The sequence below is a fragment of the Anguilla anguilla genome, chromosome 7, assembly GCF_013347855.1.
Source record: "Anguilla anguilla isolate fAngAng1 chromosome 7, fAngAng1.pri, whole genome shotgun sequence".
NCBI lineage: Eukaryota > Metazoa > Chordata > Actinopteri > Anguilliformes > Anguillidae > Anguilla > Anguilla anguilla.
This window is the reverse complement of record NC_049207.1, coordinates 21,197,779-21,217,279: the sequence shown is the minus strand read 5'-3', so window position 1 is coordinate 21,217,279 and position 19,501 is coordinate 21,197,779. Positions and strand designations below refer to the sequence as shown.

The following is a 19,501-nucleotide window of genomic DNA, read 5'->3' as shown; positions in this document are numbered from 1 at the left end:
TACTGAATACAGGCCATCCTCGCCTGAATCAGTAGGTTCTGAAATTGAATGTGTAGTACTGTCTTTAGAAACAGCAATTGTTGAACATGACCCACAGTTAACAGAAACAAATGCAACAGAAACAGAATGCAAAACAATAGAACCTGAATCTGCAGTATTAGCGAGTGAGTTCAAACCCTCAATACCTCAAAAAGCACAACCTGTGCCTGTAAATAGGGAATCAGTTTCTGAATTGCAAGGACCACCAACTGAACAGACTGAGTTACCCCCTGAATCAGTTACACCAGTACCAGAGGATAGACAATTAACACTGGAATCTCTAGTATCAGAAATTGAATGTGAGCCAACTGTTACACCAGATACTGAAGGTAAACCATTAAAGCTGTCACTGAGTTCCTTGGTACAGGATTATGGACTACGAATACCTGAATTACCATCAGTCCCTGAAGTCATACACGTATCACCTGAACATACTGCCATACTTACTGAATATACAGCATCTGAATCAGTTCTTTCTGATTCTGAAGATATACCAGTGTCAGTGGAAACAGTGGTTAGTGACAATAAAGCACCCTTAGAGGAATTAAACATACCGGAAACTGCATTTAAATCAGTAAAACCTGAATTTGCAGTGTTAGTGAGTGATAGCAGGCCGCCAGTACCTGAATCAACACCACTTATACCTGAAAATAGAGATTTAGTTGTTGAATTGCATGGGTCACCAGCCAAACAGACTGAGTTACCACCTGAATCAGTTGCACCAGTACCAGAGGAGAGACAGTTAACACTGGAATCTCTAATACCAGAAGTTGAATTTGAGCCAATTCTTACACCAGATACTGAAAGTAAACTGTTGAATCCAGAACTGCCTGCTACCGCAAAGGAATACAGACGAGCACCTGAGTTACCATCAGTCCCTGAAGTCATTCAGTTAACACCTGAACATACTATATCAGCAACTGAATATACACCACCTGAGTCTATAAGCTCTGAAACAGAAGATATACCAGTGTCAGTGGTAACAGTTATTTGTGACAAAAAACCATCATCAGCAGAACTGGAAAGAATAGAAACTGAATATAAAACAATAGAACCTGAATTTGCAGTTTTAGTAAATGAACATAAATCCCCATCACCTCAACAACCACCATCTCTACCAGAGCATAGCAAATCAGTTGCTGAATTGCCAAAAGCATCTCCTGAACATATTGAGTCAGTTACCCCAGAAAAACAGTATAGAATATTAACTCTAGAATCTCCTATACCAGAAACTGCATGTAAACCAGCTCTTACACAAAATGCTGAAAGTAAACCATTAAAGCTGGAACTGACTGCCTTCGTACAGGATTATGGACTAAGAACACCTGAATTACCATCAGTCCCTGAAGTCATGCACTTATCACCTGAACATACTACATCAGTTACTGAATATACACCATCTGAATCAGTTATTTCAGAATCTGAAGATATACCAGTGTCAGTGGAAACAGTGGTTAGTGACAATAAAGCACCCTTAGTAGAATTAAACAGACCAGAAACTGCATTGAAATCCATAAAACCTGAATTTGCAGTGTTAGTGAGTGAGAGCAGGCCGCCAGTGCCTGAATCAACACCACTTGTAACTGAAAATAGGCAGTCAGTTGCTGAATTGCAAGGGCCACCAGCCGAACAGACTGAGTTACCCCCTGAATCAGTTGCACCAGTACCAGAGGATAGACAATTAACACTGGAATCTCTAGTACCAGAAATTGAATGTAAGCCAACTGTTACACCAGGTACTGAAAGTAAACTGTTGAATCCAGAACTGCCTGCTACCGCAAAGGAATACAGACGAGCACCTGAGTTACCATCAGTCCCTGAAGTCATTCAGTTAACACCTGAACATACTATATCAGCAACTGAATATACACCACCTGAGTCTATAAGCTCTGAAACAGAAGATATACCAGTGTCAGTGGTAACAGTTATTTGTGACAAAAAACCATCATCAGCAGAACAGGAAAGAATAGAAACTGAATATAAGACAATAGAAACTGAATCTGCAGTTTTAGTAAGTAAACATAAATCCCCATCACCTCAACAACCACCATCTCTACCAGAGCATAGCAAATCAGTTGCTGACTTGCCAAAAGCATCTCCTGAACATATTGAGTCAGTTACCCCAGAAAAACAGTATAGAATATTAACTCTAGAATCTCCTATACTAGAAACTGTATGTAAACCAGCTCTTACACAAGATGGACTAAGAACACCTGAATTACCATCAGTCCCTGAAGTCATACACTTATCACCTGAACATACTACATCAGCTACTGAATATACATCATCTGAATCAATTATTTCTGAATCTGAAGATATGCCAGGGTCAGTGGAAACAGGGGTTAGTGACAATAAAGCACCCTTAGTAGAATTAAACAGACCAGAAACTGCATTGAAATCCATAAAACCTGAATTTGCAGTGTTAGTGAGTGAGAGCAGGCCGCCAGTGCCTGAATCAACACCACCTGTAACTGAAAATAGGCAATCAGTTGCTGAATTGCAAGGGCCACCAGCCGAACAGACTGAGTTACCCCCTGAATCAGTTGAACCAGCACCAGAGGATAAACAATTAACACTGGAATCTCTAGTACCAGAAATTGAATGTGAGCCAACTGTTACGCCAGGTACTGAAAGTAAACTGTTGAATCCAGAACTGCCTGCTACCGCAAAGGAATACAGACGGGCACCTGAGTTACCATCAGTCCCTGAAGTCATACAGTTAACACCTGAACATACTATATCAGCAACTGAATATACACCACCTGAGTCTATAAGCTCTGAAACAGAAGATATACCAGTGTCAGTGGTAACAGTTATTTGTGACAAAAAACCATCATCAGCAGAACAGGAAAGAATAGAAACTGAATATAAGACAATAGAAACTGAATCTGCAGTTTTAGTAAGTAAACATAAATCCCCATCACCTCAACAACCACCATCTCTACCAGAGCATAGCAAATCAGTTGCTGAATTGCCAAAAACATCTCCTGAACATATTGAATTAGTTACCCCAGAAAAACAGTATAGAATATTAACTCTAGAATCCCCTATACTAGAAACTGTATGTAAACCAGCTCTTACACAAGATGGACTAAGAACACCTGAATTACCATCAGTCCCTGAAGTCATACACTTATCACCTGAACATACTACATCAGCTACTGAATATACATCATCTGAATCAATTATTTCTGAATCTGAAGATATGCCAGGGTCAGTGGAAACAGTGGTTAGTGTCAATAAAGCACCATTAGTAGAATTAAACAGACCAGAAACTGCATTGAAATCCATAAAACCTGAATTTGCAGTGTTAGTGAGTGAGAGCAGGCCGCCAGTGCCTGAATCAACACCACCTGTAACTGAAAATAGGCAATCAGTTGCTGAATTGCAAGGGCCACCAGCCGAACAGACTGAGTTACCCCCTGAATCAGTTGAACCAGCACCAGAGGATAAACAATTAACACTGGAATCTCTAGTACCAGAAATTGAATGTGAGCCAACTGTTACACCAGATACTGAAAGTAAACTGTTGAATCCAGAACTGCCTGCTACCGCAAAGGAATACAGACGGGCACCTGAGTTACCATCAGTCCCTGAAGTCATTCAGTTAACACCTGAACATACTATATCAGCAACTGAATATACACCACCTGAGTCTATAAGCTCTGAAACAGAAGATATACCAGTGTCAGTGGTAACAGTTATTTGTGACAAAAAACCATCATCAGCAGAACTGGAAAGAATAGAAACTGAATATAAAACAATAGAACCTGAATCTGCAGTTTTAGTAAGTAAACATAAATCCCCATCACCTCAACAACCACCATCTCTACCAGAGCATAGCAAATCAGTTACTGAATTGCCAAAAACATCTCCTGAACATATTGAATTAGTTACCCCAGAAAAACAGTATAGAATATTAACTCTAGAATCCCCTATACTAGAAACTGTATGTAAACCAGCTCTTACACAAGATGGACTAAAAACACCTGAATTACCATCAGTCCCTGAAGTCATACACTTATCACCTGAACATACTACATCAGCTACTGAATATACATCATCTGAATCAATTATTTTTGAATCTGAAGATATGCCAGGGTCAGTGGAAACAGTGGTTAGTGTCAATAAAGCACCATTAGTAGAATTAAACAGACCAGAAACTGCATTTGAATCAGTGAAAACTGAATTTGCAGTGTTAGTGTATGAGAGCAGGCCGCCAGTACCTGAATCAACACCACCTGTAACTGAAAATTGGGATTCAGTTGAATTGCATGGGCCACCAGCCGAACAGACTGAGTTACCCCCTGAATCACTTGCACCAGCACCAGAGGATAGACAATTAACACTGGAATCTCTAGTACCAGAAATTGAATGTGAGCCAACTGTTACACTAGATACTGAAAGTAAGCTGTTGAATCCAGAACTGCCTGCTACCGCAAAGGAATGCAGACGAGCACCTGAGTTACCATCAGTCCCTGAAGTCATACAGTTAACACCTGAATCACCTGAGTCTATAAGCTCTGAAACAGAAGATATACCAGTGTCAGTGGAAACAGTGATTAGTGAGAATACACCATCATCAGCAGAATTGGACAGAATAGAAATGGTGTGTAAAACAATAGTACCTGAATCTACAGTGTTAGTAATTGGACATGAACCTCCATCACCTGAACAACCACCATCTCTACCGGAACATAGCAAATTAGTTGATGAATTACCAAGACAATATCCAGAACCTATTAAGATAGCCTTTGAGTCAATTACCCCAGGACAAGATTATAGAAAATTAACACCAGAATCTCCTATACCAGTTAGTGAATGTAAACCAGCTGTTACACTGGACACTGAAAGTAAACTGCTAGATCCTGCACAGTCTACCACAGCACATGAATATGGACTAACAACACCTGAGGTACCATCAGTCCCTGAAGTCATACAGTTAACACCTAAGTATACTACATCAGTAACTGAATATCTACCACCTGAGTCAGTTATTTCCAAAACAAAAGATATGCCAATGTCAGTGGAAACAGTGATTAGTGAAAAAAAACCAACATTGGCTGAATTGGACAGAATAGAAACAGAATTTAAATCAATAGAATCAGAATTTACAGTATTAGTAAGTGGGCATAGAACCTCAATACCTGAAACAGAACCATCTGTACCTGAACAGGGAAAATCAATTCCTGATTTACCAAGATCATCTGAACATGTCAAGTTAGCCTTTGAATCAAGTTCCCCTATTATAGAATGTAGGCAGTTAACACCAGAAGCTCCTTTACTAGTTACTGAATATGAACAGTTAAACTCAGCACTGACTACCTTTGTAGAGGAATATGAACAAACACCTGAGTTACCATCAGTCACTGAGGTTGTACAGTTAATACCTGAGCGTACAGCATCAGTTATTGAATATAGACCATCTGAATCAATTATTTCTGAATCTCAAGATATACCAGTGTCACTGGAAACAGTGGTTAGTGACAGTAAACCACCATGGGCCGAATTAAGCGGAACAGAAACTGAATGTAAATCGATAGAATCTGAATTAGCAGTGTTTGTAAGTGAACATAGACCTGAGTCACCTGATCAAGCACCATCTGTCCCTGAACACAGCCAATCAGGTGCTGTATTGGCAAAGCCACCACTTGAAAGTAGCACATCAGCCCCTGAATCAGCTACAGCACAACATAAACAATTAACACTGGAATCTCTAGTACCAGAAATTGAATGTAAGCCAACTGTTACACCAGATACTGAAAGTAAACTGTTGAATCCAGAACGGCCTGCTACCGCAAATGAATACAGACAAGCGCCTGAGTTACCATCAGTCCCCAAAGACATACATTTAATGCCTGAACAGACTATATCAGTAACTGAATATGCACCACCTGAGTCAATAACTTCTGAAACAGAAGGTACACCTATTTCACTGCAAATGGTGATTAGTGACAATAAACCACTATTGGCATCGGTAGAAACAGAAGATGGTGTAAATGAGCCACAATTAAAAGAGATAAGCATAACAGAATTTGAATGTAACACAATAGAACCTGAAAACACAGTTCTTGTAAGTGAACATAGACCACAGACACCTGAACAACCACCATCTGGTGGTACGACAGAATATTGTGAATTAGTTGACCAATTTGAAAGGCCATCACCTGTAGATAGCAAGTTAGCGCCTGAACCAGCTCACGTGGCTCTAGAACATGCACCATTAACAGCAGAATCACTGACAGTGGCAAGGGAATATATCCCACCATCACCTGAAGGGGCTACAGTAGTTCCTGATGATATGCTGGTGTACAGAGCCATGTCCAGGAAGCTCATCTCCCAGGTTTATGACCCACAGTACAAAGGGAAACCGTTCTGTGGGAAGACAGGTGTCTTTCGGTACACATGGAGCAGACTAGATGTCACACAGTCATCCCCTAATGGGAAGGCCTCTTCTCAAGACACTGAGCAAAACAGTGCTGAGGCTAACCCTGTTTCAGCTGTGCTCATTCAAGCCTCACCTTGTGATGAGGCGGAACCACTTGTACTCACCAGGACACAATCAGATGACCATGAACATGGGCCCATATCTGCTGGATGTAGAACTCTTTCTCTTGAATCATTAACCTCAGAGACTGAATATAGACCACTATCACCTGAATCAGTAAAGCTGTTTGATAAAAGGCCACCATCCCCTGAGTCAGAAACATCAGTAGATGAATACAGGTCATTATCCCCTGACTCACCAGTACCCGAAAACAGACCCTCAACACCTGAATCAGAAATCTTATGGACTGATTGTAGAACTTCCTCGCCTGAATCTTTAGAGTCAGTAACAGAACATAGACCCCTCTCACCTGACTCACCTATATATGAATATAGACCCCCATCACCTTCACCTTCCACAGTTGACTATAAAACGCTTGAAGTAATCACGTCTGTCACAGAATATAAATCTTTTCAAGATTTGACTGCACTGGGAGGAGACCACAGACCTACATCACCTGAATCAGTGACATCTGAAATTGAATTCAGGGCAGTAACACCTGAATCAACTTTGTCAGAACCTGATAATAGACCAATATCACCTGAATCATTTACAGAACTTAACCTAATTGTATCTGAGGTAATAACAACAGAAGTTGAGGATAGACCTTCCTCGCCTGAATCTGTGATGTCAGAAGCTGAGTGTAGACCACTATCACCTGAATCACTCACTGAGTATAGACCAATGTCACCTGAATCAGTAATGCTACTAACTGATATGAGACCACCATCTCCTGAATCAATATCATCTGTCCATGAATACAGGTCACTGTCCCCTGACTCTCCCATACCTCAGTATAGACAGGCAATCCCTGAATTTCTATCATTGAGGGCAGGACATAGGTCATCATCACCTGTGTCAATAACATCAGACAGTGAATATGACTCTCCACCTTCTGAATTCTATGACATGAAAAGCAGGCCATCATCACCCGAGTCAACAGCATCCATAAATGAATTTAGATCGCTGTCGCCTGACTCGCCGATACCTCAATATAGGCCATGGCTACCATTTTATACATCAGGATATAGATCATCATCACCTGAATCAGTGGAATCAGACATGGAATATACATCATTGCTGCCAGAATCACTAGCAATTGAGTACAGGCCATCCTCACCTGAATCAGTAGGTTCTGAAATTGAATGTGTAGTACTGTCAGTAGAAAGAGCAGTTGATGAAAATGAACCACAGGTAGCAGAATTAAATAGAATAGAAACTGAATGCAAAACAATCGAACTGAAATCTGCAGTGTTAGTAAGTGCACATCAGTCTACATCACCTCATCAAGCAGCAGCTGTACCTGGGCATAGCAAATCAGATGAACTATCAAAACAATCTGCTGAACATCTTGAGATAGCCTCGGAGTTACTTGCCCCAGGACAAGATTATAGAAAATTAACAGCAGCAACTCCTATAACAGTAACTGAATGTAAACCAGCTGTTACTTTGGACGCTGAAAGTAAACTGCTAGATCCTGCACAGTCTACCACAGCACATGAATACGGACTAACAACACCTGAGTTACCATCAGTCCCTGAAGTCATACAGTTAACACCTGAGCATACTACATCAGCTACTGAATATAAGCATCCCAAGTCGATTATTTCCAAAGCAAAAGATACCCCAGGATCTTCTATACCAGTAACTGAATGCAAACCACCTTTTACATCAGATACTGAATGTAAGCCATTTAAACCTGCACTGTCTGCCTTGGAACAGGAATATGGACTACAAACATTTGAATTACCATCAGTCCCTGAAGTCATACAGTTAACACCTGAACATACTATATCAGTATCTGAGTATCCACCAAATGAGTCAGTTAGTTCTGAAACAGATGGTATGCTAGTGCCAGAGCCACAACCTGAAAATAGCAAGTTAGCCCCTGAATCACCTACATCAGTACCAGTAAATAGACTATTAACACTAGAATCTCTAATACCAGAAACTGAATGTAAACCAGTTCTTACACCAGATACTGAAAGTAAACCTGCACTGTCTACCTTGGCACTGGAATATGAACTAACAACAGCTGAGTTACCATCAATCCCTGAAGTCATGCAGTTAACACCTGAAGATGCTATATCAGAAACAGTATGTATACCACCTAAGGCAGTAATTGCTGAATCTGAAGATATACCAGTGTCAATAGAAACAGTGGTTAGTGACAATAAAGCACCTTTAGTAGAATTAAACAGACGAGAAACTGAATGCAAATCAGTGGAACCTAAATCTGCAGTGTTAGTAAGTGACCACAGACTGTCAATACATGAACAAAGCAAATCATCCCCCAAAGTAGCTGCACAAGCTCCTACGTATAGACCCTCAACACAAGAATCCATTATCTCAGCACCAGAACATACAAATAAAGAACATGGTTTTACTGCATCAGTAGAGGCGTATTACCCAGAAACCACTGAGGCAGCTTCATTAGGTCCTGAATACAATCAGCTATACAAAATAACTCCACAAAACCTCATCTCCCAGCAATATGACCCGCAGTATAAAGGAAAAAAATTAAGGTTTAAAGCAAGTGTCTTTTCTAAATTCAGTAGAGCTTCCACAGCACCAAGTCCAAGGATACCTGAAAAGGAATGTTATCAAAGCTTATCGGCATCTGCTGTACCAGTAATAAAACTTGATGATGGGGCTTTAGACAACAGTGGTCTGGAGTCATGTCATGTGGCACCGGAACAGAACAGGGCACTATATGAGGCTGGTCAACATTCTCCCACCTTGAGTAAAACCACCACACTTACCAAGCACCAGGATGAGTCACCAAAGTCAGCTACAATATTACACACTGGTGGGATTCCCACCGCTCCTCTTCAGTCTCAGTCTGAGCCCAGCCAAGGAGCCCTCGGATACCCCAAAGCTATTGAGATTGGTATTGATGTATTTGAGCCAACGTCCAAGGATACAGTGACATCGGTGGAAACCCTTACAACCAGTACTGTTGTAGGACAAGTTTCAGGACAAAAAGTTCCAGATCACCCTGTATCAGGAGAAGTGGCTCCTTACTCCCACAGTGGTATTCTAACAAGCCAAGAGAGCCTAACAAGGGTAAGAGTGTCAGCATGAACCTGAGTCCTGGATGGGTCCGTTTTTCATAACCTGCAACTGCGCTACACTTCTCACTAATGTGTTTGCAAGGATGCAAGGATTTCCATTGTGGCATGTTTGCGTAATTGCACAGTGTGCTGATTTTGCAGGATCATTTTACTGACTAGATTAAATGAGGCAATAGTCTTGGTACCATTAAACTCATGTAAATAACATTGTTATGTCTGAATATGCTTTGGTAGACTAAAACTGTTTGCCAAGTATAATGAAAGACCCATCTCTTGGCCTTAAATGTTGCTTATATGTTCTCTAACCTTTAGGAGCAGCATTCTGTTGTAACACTTGTGGATTATTTTGTGGATGACCTCTTGTCTTTTGTGGAGCATGTGACTTGTGGGATGCTCCCTGATATGTTAATCTGTTGTTTTCAATGCTCTTTGATTCATTGGTCTGTGGTGCAATGATACTTAATCTTAGTCCTGGAGTGGTCTAAGAGGTTTGTGGTTAACAGGTCACCCTTTAATCAACATCACACATTTTTTTATTTTTCTTTCACCTTCTATGTAAAGTTCAAGGTTGAACTGATCATATTAATTTATGAAATATCCACGCTCACAGGTTCTCTATGGTCTATAGAAAGCTAATAAACACATTATTTAACATAGTTTTACATTTTTGATGCATAGTAGGAATATAAAACAACCTGACAGGGGCTTTGTATTTAGCCATTTTCATGATTTTTTTCAGGTATTGCCAGAATCTGCCATGGAAAAGCAATCAATGTCACCAGATTCAGAGCAATTAGATGTCAGGTTGGGAAAGATGGAAACTGATTTGGATGAAATACAGGGTCAAATGCATCCTTCATCCTCAGTCTTAGCTGAAACTCCACCTCAATCAGAGTGGCAGTCACCAGAACTGGGCCAGACCTCCCCTTATTTCAGTCAAATGGCCTCTATAATAGATACAACTACTTTAGGAACTTCATCGGTTTCACTTGGATTAATTATGCCACCTTCAGAGGTGAGTACAGGATCACTTGTATCCAGTGAATCTCCACCTGGGCCATGTCAGATCATACCCAAATTCCTTACTGCTGCCCCTGAACAGGTCGAAAGTCTTGAGCCGCCGCAGCTACACTCTAAATCAAGTGATTCACAACCTGAGTCAAGTCTCATTTCTCCTGAACCTATTGGATTGCTGGAAAAACCCTCAGAATCAGGTCCCGTTTCTCCTGAATCTCAGAAAACAACATTAGAATCAGGTCCTGTTTCTCCTGAATCTCAGAAACCACCATCAGAATCAGATTCTGTTTCTCCTGAATTTATTGGATCTCGGAAATCACCATCAGAATCAGTTCCTGTTTCTCCTGAACTTAACAAATGTCAGGAATTACCCTCGGATATACGATCAGAATCAAGTCCTGTGTCTCCTGAATCTAGGATAACTCCTGAATCACATATGAAAGTACCTGCTCCTGTATACTTCAGTCTACCCAGCTCAGTTACGTCTTTCAGCACACATAGAGAGATAAAGCCTAATGTACATGGATCTTTATTTTCAGTCAGTCCAAAATCACTGGATTCTCACAAACAATTTGAGCCAACTCCAGCTTCACCCACCTCAGCCAGAACAGAACTACAGTCGCCTGAATCATTTAACGTTCTTAAGGGGTTTTTGTCTGAATTTGATGAAACATCTCATGTTTTACCCCTGCTACACACAACCCATCCTGCTGAGTCAGCCGGCTTGCGTCCGACTTCCCAGGATATCAACAAGATACCTTCTGAAAAAACACCTTCAAGTGAAATGCCACCTGGTTTTATCAGATCACCCACTGTATCTATTATGTCTGAGGAAGGTAAATTCTCTCCAACCTCCCATTTGAGTCAAGTGTCCAAGGACACATCTGTGCTACAAGAATATCCTTCAACTTCTCCTGATATCTCTGTAACATGCCCAGTCACTAAAACTCTTCCTGGGTCAAAAGATTTGACACCTAAAGATCTTCAGTCAGTGACTCCAGTAGTGGATGAGTTGGAGCTTGGAAAAACTATCCAGAAGCCTTGCAAATCATCTTCTGGGTCCACCATGTTATATTTACCTGGAATGGAAAGTGATTACCCTGAATTGATGCAAGTTTTTGTTGGATCTGAAACCACTGAGGGAGAACATAAATTAGGAGCCTGGGACATTGAAGCCATTGAGAAATCAGACTCAGGGACTAGGCGGAAAGATAAGGACTCTGCCAGTATCAGGAAAGAAAACATATTATTCCAGGAAGAGGCCCCTGCCACGATAGACAGCGGTTCTGCTGAAGCATCTCCTGTACTGAAGCCCAAAGCCACCCATGTCTGCGAAGACTCCGATGCTGAGTACTTTGACTGCCTGCAGGGGCTGTCTGACTTCTCAGAGGCCGAAACTGAAGAACCGAAAGACACACCCGACACGATCCATCACAGCGAGATACCATCATCCCACCATAGCCCTCATTTTAGGCACACAGATGGGTTCCCTGGAATCACCTCATTCGACTTGAAGCCAGGCGATGATAGAAGGCACCTCCTCTCTACAGGCAGTGAGGAGTATACCAGCTCTCCTATCGTTTTCGAGCCAGACGAGGTGGTATCGGATGAGAAAGAGGAGGAAGCCCAGCCCCCCTGCGGGGGTGCTGAGACTATTTTACAGTCTCTAGAAGAGCTTCCTTCAAGGGAGGAGGCGGAATATGAGGATGATGAAGATTCTTTAGGGAGGGTAAGAGTTTGAGCATGAGCCCTTCTTCCAACCCCCTCCAAACCCGCTCTTCACCCAGTTTTTGCCTCAGCTTGCCGAGTGAAATATAGTAGAGTCAAGCTTTAAACTCAGGCATTGTGTCCAAACCAAGGACATTCAGCCACTTCTAACCTTCCGTATATTTCAGCAGGTTTAAATGGATTGTCTGTATGGCACAACTGCATGACTATAGCAAACCTATTGTTACTATGTTGTAGGCTATTAATTTAAAGAGACAAAAATGAACTTACTCCATAACAACAAATATAGTGACATGGTGTGTGAAGCCTGATTTGCTGGACGAGACGTTTTAATTCTAAACTAAAATAACTGTTTTGGATCCTGCATGGTTTTTCCCCCTCCACTTCTGAAGAAGCCTGCTACATGAATTACAGGGCAATTTATTTTTGGAGCTGGAAATTTGGCTTCCAATGGAGACTGAAAATACATAGTCTGGTTGTTGACCAGAATGTCCTTTTGTTTCTTTGGCTTATCTTAAATGCTCCCACCTTTGTCCTGTTGGTGACTAAAGGAACCATATTATTCATGTTCTTTTCCTCATCCTCCATCAAACACCATCAGTCCTCAGTCTTTGTCTCTCATATTTTTGATATTTTTACAGCAAGTCTGGTCAATCAACCACTACCTTCATCTTTTAAAACTATGAGCTGCTTTGAAAATTTTTATTTTGAAAATAAGTATGTGTGTCTACCACTGTGGGTGGTTGTGACCAATTGGAAAATGAATTATTGCACTGCTAACAGTTTACTAAAAGAGATATTCTAGACCATCTGTATCTTGACAGAGAGAGAGAAAGAGAGAAAGAGATTGAAAAAAAATAAGCATGGCATGGCCTGTTGCTTCTTATAACCTGAGATTACACCCTACTGTCATGACTCCTGTGAAAGCTGTTTGATACCCACAATGCCTCTCTGCTACCTCCCAGGAGATAGCAGAGGAGTTAGGTTTGCTGTCGGATAGTTCAGAAGAGGAGGTGTTGACCACTAGGGTGGTCCGACGGAGAGTGATCATCCAGGTATTCTGTCAGGGGCGCCCAGCACCGCATGTTGGCTTTGCTTTGGCCTGATTGGAGGCGTGGCTAAGTTTTAGGTTAGGTTTGTGCGTTTGTGCTGCTCAGCGATTTGACATTTGGTTAAGACACACAGAGGGGGGCTTTAACCCCTTTTTTCTGAAATACAGTCAGATGAAACATGCGCAACTAACCCTGTCTAAATCTGTCCTGCAATCTTTCTTGTTAATTCAGCCCTTTTAATCTTCTTTAGCTTGTTTTTGGTCCTTAATTTAGGCACTCTAGTCTGGGATGCTTCTCTGCTGTACCTTATTGTTTTATTTCCTAATTTTCTTTACTCATGTCATGAGCTTTTTAAAAAAAAATGTAACCTGCCATGGCATTTTGTGCAGTGATTACCAATATGGAAATGTGTGTGTGTGTGTGTGTCTGCGTCATGCTGCTAATTGGAAAAACTGAATCAATGAGCTTCTGTATGACAGAATTACATGCGTACATCTGTACAGATTAAAGTAATTTCTTAAAAAAACAAATGAAACTGGAAATATTGGTTGTGTTGCTAGTTTCTCAATGCTTAGTTTCTTCATAGGTGATGGATGCTCTGAACTTACTGTGACAGTGTTTGAATTCTACTCTGTGTGAGGAAGTTAAGGTCATTCCAGCATGTTTGTGTGTATGTGCGTGTGCGCGTGCATATCTGTATGTGTTAAGGGATATTTTTGTGTGCTATGTATCAGCGTTGGATGTTCAGCACATTGGACTTTCTGAATATTTCCTGTGGAATGTGTTGGGGGTGTGTGTGCGCATGTGTAAGTGAGTGTATGACCGTGCTATAAGCCTCAACTCTGTTCTCTGCAGGCGGACGAGATGCCAGAGATCCCCCCGCAGACCGTGACAGAGGAGCAGTACACTGACGAGCATGGGAACATGGTGGTGAAGAAGGTAATAGAGCTCACCCCCTTCTCTCCCTCTATCCCTCTCTCTATGTACCTCTACTCCTCCCTCTCCTCTTCTCTCCCTCTCTACCTCTATTCCTCTCTACCTCTCTCCTTCTATCCCTCTTTACCTCTCTTCTTCTATCCCTCTTTACCTTCTATCTTTTCCCCCCTTCTCCCTCTTTCTCTCTCCTCTCCCCCTCTCACCTCAGAGGCTTTCAGAACACATGCAGCCTATTACCAGTATAGTAAATTTTAATATCACTTCTGTGCTCTTTTTGGACACATCAAGACAAAGACAGTGCCTTATAATATAAATCAATGGGACAGGTACATATTAAGTGCTTTCTGCACAGTAAAATGTCCAGTGTTAATTCAACTCTAACAGATAACATTTGGAACTCGAGTCCCACTCTGGAATGTGGAACCGAATGTTATCTACTGAGTGTGGAATGAACACTGGACATTTCACTCTGTGGTCTGCATGCCAGGGCTTTCTTAAGCAGTCAGGCATTCCTGGAGTGACCTCTGCTTTTCTCCCCACGCTCGGCTCAGATTACCAGAAAGGTAATCCGTAAGTATGTGTCGGCGGACGGCGTGGAGAAGGAGGAGGTGATGCTGCAGGGCTCTCATCAGGAGCTGGTCAGCGTGGAGGAAGGGGATAACTACTCCAAGGTGGTAAAGAGGACGGTGCTGAGGAGCGAGGGAGACCGAACGGAGGTAAAGTCCATTTTTTGAAAATCCGGTAGGTTATGTGAGGTCTATGTGGTGTGTCTCCAGTCTTGTAAGAGAAATGAAATGCCTGGATACCAGCAAACTCGAGCACATCCTTGAGATCTCACTCTGTCTGTAAACAGCAGGCCATTACAGGCAATCTGTGCCATCCTGCAGCTCTAACAGTCTCTAACCTCCACGACCAAAGTTGGGCTCTTCACTAAATGGGTTTTTCTTTCTCACTTCCTTTCCATCTTTTGAGGGGAACACATTTTACTGTCCATTTTGTGTCTTGGGGGCGCACACAACAGAACGCCTCATGTATGGGCTACGTAACAGAGATAAGTTTGTAACCCGTGGCCCTTGACCCCCAGGTGACCTTCTCGGAGCCCCTGCCGGTGGGCGAGGCCACAGCCTCGGACTTTGAGGCGGAGCCCGTGCAGGGGCGGAAGGTCAGCAAGGTGGTGAAGACCATGGTGGTGCAGGGGGAGAGGATGGAGAAGCACATGGGCGACCCCACGCTGGCCACCGACCTTCCTTCCGCCAAAGACGACTTCCAAAAGGTCAGCCATCGCCAGCGTCCGTCCGCTCGAACGGAAACCCTACCGCAAAGTAATATTCCGTAGCTGTGGTACAGGTATAACCAGGGCTTTGGGGGAGGGGGGTCTACAAGACTGAATCATGACCCCCCTATCCTCTGCAGGCCTCGGTCATGTTTAAAAAGTGTGTTTAAACATTTATTAAAATTATCTGGTCTTGCCAATGCAAACTGTGCTTGTTGGAGATGGTTTATAAAACCCTGAGAACTGGGATGGCCCGTGATCTCTCTGATGTGTGCTGGGCCGATGTCTGAGTGTGTAAACCTCCCTTTCCCCTCTCCTCATGTTCAGGCCTTGAGTTATGCAGGAGGCTTTGGGAAAATGCACCTGCCACATTTAGTAGAGAAAGAGATTGTGAAGGAGGACGGATCGGTCATCAGAAGGTTTGGGAAATGACGTGCGGTTTTTGGCTCTAACAGAAACGTCCCCGCTGCGTTTGGACCCTGGGGTTCGCTGGGTCAATAGCATGGTGTGACCTCCCCTCTCTTAACACCCTCTCCCGTTGCCTGGCCCTGAAAATTAAGAACTTAAAAGCACTTATAATCCATGACAAAGTAATATTATATGACTCTACACTGTATGGGGATTCATGTTAGCTGTTCAACATGTAGTGTAGGAAACTTTTGCCAAAGCCATAACCATCACCATGTGTTAACGGTAATGATTATGGTTGCGTGGATATTGTTCGCTGGGTTTGTAACAGTGCATAGAGCATGTCAATGAGGTAAGTTTTCATGTGAAGTGCAGTGGTTATCATTTAGCCAGCATTCAGGTCCAGACAACTAAACAACTGTAAAGAAAAACAGTAACACTTTACATTAAGTTGCAGCTTCACCTGTGTAGATAAATTGTAACAAATTTGGCAATGAGAGGTTATTACTGAGTGACTTCAACATAGGTAACAGTGAACCAGAGAGTGGTAGTATTCTTAATTACATTATGTGAAACAAGGCCAGCCCTGTCACATCTGTCCTGCTAAAATACAATCATTCTATGTCACGAAGACGCATTGAGAAATTAACAGGCAAGGTTTATTTGTTATGTGTCATGATGATATGGCCTGTGTGTGTAGATACAGTATTTTAAAATATTCATGTGTAATGAAGAATATCAATAACTGTTGGTCCATGTTACCTACGTTGGAGTTACTCAGTAATAACCTCTTGTTACCAAATTAGTTACAATTCAACTACACAGGTATACCTGAAACGTAATGTAACGTGTTCCCAGAAAAACTGTTTGTTACATTATTTTCTCATTTATATCTCTCAATCTCTCTAAACAACTTCCCCTGAATGTTTGTGTTTTCAATGACTTTTCCCCTGGCATTGGCTACCACAGTTGTTTCTGTTTCTGGTGGTGTTCACTTGTCTTTGCCACTTACTGTCTGTCTATCTGCCCTAGTAACGTCTCTTCTGTGCTCCCCCTACGGGTAGACCCTGGCTCTTGCACCCTTTTTGGCTGAATAGCTGCTATGTTTTGACCCACCACCCATGGGCAGACATGCTAATTGTTCAGACCAGAGGCTATTAAAACTGTGAATGTATAAGCAGTGGTTTTGCAGTATTTTGGGGGGGGGGGGGGGGGTCACATTTGATTGCCATCCTACCCTGAGATTGCCCTGTTTTCCCCCGGAGAAGGTCCCGCTTGATGGCTTCTCTGTCCATTTGTTTCTCTTTCTCCCTCCGTCCTTGTTGCACCCCTGCCCTTCCCCCGCCCCCCACCCCTCACCCCCATAAAACCCAAAAGGACCCAGATGCATAAGACGCGCACGCAGAAGAGGACTGTGGTGAGGGACATTCAGGGGAAGCAGGTGCACCTGGAGCTGCTCGAAGATGTCCCAGAAGCCCTGGGCCCAGACGACCTCCAGCGGCACCTGCACCGCCTGCTCCACCGCTACTGTGCCGAGGAAGAGGAGGAGCAGGAGGAAGAGGAGAGGAGGACGGAGTGACCACTCTGCCCTCTCAACCCCCGCCCCCCACCAACCCCTTAGCAACCCCCTGCCCCTCTTATTCACACACATGCACCTCCACCTTACTCCCGTGTTCCCATCGAAAGACACTGGATTTTTTTTCTCCTCTCTTCTGGGAGAAGTTGAACACCTCTTTTTTTGGGCTTTTTTAGTTTAATTTTTATTTTAACCTTTGTTTTTATTTCTTTTCCTTTTGTTCTGCTCATCTTGTGACCAAAGATTGCTTCCCTTTCCTTGTCAGGTGATTTAAAAATTTGTAGATATATTTTTAGTGTTGTTTTTCTGTTTTTTTTTCCCTTTTGGTTGCTGTGATGGAAAAAAAAACCATGCAAAATCAAGACAAAAACCAACAACAACATAAAATGTTTTAAAAAAAGGAAATTAGTGAGTGGGGGAACCACAGTAGCCTCATCCACAGCCCTCTTCTTAAAGGACTCTTGTAAACACTTGTACATATACAGTAGTGTACGCGCTTGGACTGAAGATAAGGAAATGTTTACTACACTGCCTACCGTAACTGCACACATGCACACACCTGAGAACAAAAATCACTGAGCACCAGATATATTTCCTGAGGTCAAAGTTCAAGGGCCCTTAGTGTCGCACCAGTAATTGGCGGTGTGCACGGGCGCATTGCAAAAACATTCGATCAAGGTAGTCACTGTTGGAGTGTTGTTGTTTGTGGTGTGTATGCTTTTTGGGTGTGAAAACTTTGAGTGACTCCCTCTGAGCAACGTTGACAATGATCACTTGACCGAGACAAAATTGAAAAACAAAATTAGCATGGGAAAGAGAAATGGAATGAATACCATGGTCTGCTATGACCCATTAGCAAGGCCGTAGATGGCCTCAGTTCAAAGTCTACACGACACCAATCGATTAGAAATACAACGATGTAAAATGTTGATTTTGTGTTTACAAATCTAGGTCACATTGAAGGCTCAGGTGCAGCCCATTTTAAATCACATCAATGAGAGCTTTGCATATGCATTCTTTCAGTCTATCTGTCTGTCTGTTTGTCTGTCTATCAGTGTATGTCTCTTTCCTCCTTATGCGTGCCATGTGTCTACACTTCCCTGTCCTTTTTCTCTGAGCTGTGGCGAGTCTGAGACTGATCCCTCTGTGTGACATCACAGGCATCCTCACAAGACAATCTGTGTGTGACATCACAGACACCTCCGCAGACAATCTGTGTGTGTGACATCGCAGGCATCCTCACCGACAATGTAACCGGCCGCCTGGTACATGAACGTAGTTAACAGGAATGTTGTTTTCTCTTCTTTTCCACTGTATGAGCATGTGGCATATACACTGTAGGCATCATGATCACTCTCCAGCTTCATATCCTCTGTAACACGGATTGATCCTTTTCTTTCAACCCAACTCTCTCCTGTTTGTGATTTTGATTTGGTTCGATCCTTCTCACCAGATGTTGTTTTAAGATTGACTCATGAGAGTTTTACTTTCTTTTTTTTTTTGAAAATTTTTAAGGGAAACAGTGAATGTTGTTTTGGAGTTGTTTTGGAGACCCGCAGTTGTTTTTTTTGTTTGCTTGTTTTTTTTTTTTTTTTTGCTGATGCAAATGAAATCTGTAGAGAAATAAATATCTAGAACCACAGGAAAGTGGGACATGATTCTTGGACAGGTTCTTCATGAAGATCAGCAACAATGTTAGGGCCCTACTCTTTGTAGTAGCTTGCAGGTGCAGAGTTTGTAGGGGTGTTTGGCCGTTTGTTTTTTATCATCGCCCTTGCAGAAATATGTAATCACATTTACAACTAATAATTCAGTGCGGAGACATTGCTGTCTGTCCATTCATCTGGCTGA

General features: G+C 42.3%; 1 protein-coding gene across 1 annotated transcript in view; it reads left to right on the top strand.

Annotated features, from left to right (window-relative positions):
- Positions 1–19,192, top strand: part of LOC118232307 (ankyrin-2-like) — a 104,226-nt gene extending 85,034 nt beyond the window's left edge. The window contains exons 47-51 of the mRNA XM_035427194.1: positions 14,313–14,396; positions 14,945–15,109; positions 15,478–15,666; positions 15,994–16,085; positions 17,452–19,192. Coding sequence (XP_035283085.1) covers positions 14,313–14,396; positions 14,945–15,109; positions 15,478–15,666; positions 15,994–16,085; positions 17,452–17,653 — 732 coding nt within the window. The 3' untranslated portion in view covers positions 17,654–19,192. The remainder of the gene's footprint in view (positions 1–14,312; positions 14,397–14,944; positions 15,110–15,477; positions 15,667–15,993; positions 16,086–17,451) is intronic.
- Positions 19,193–19,501: the final 309 nt, after the last annotated feature.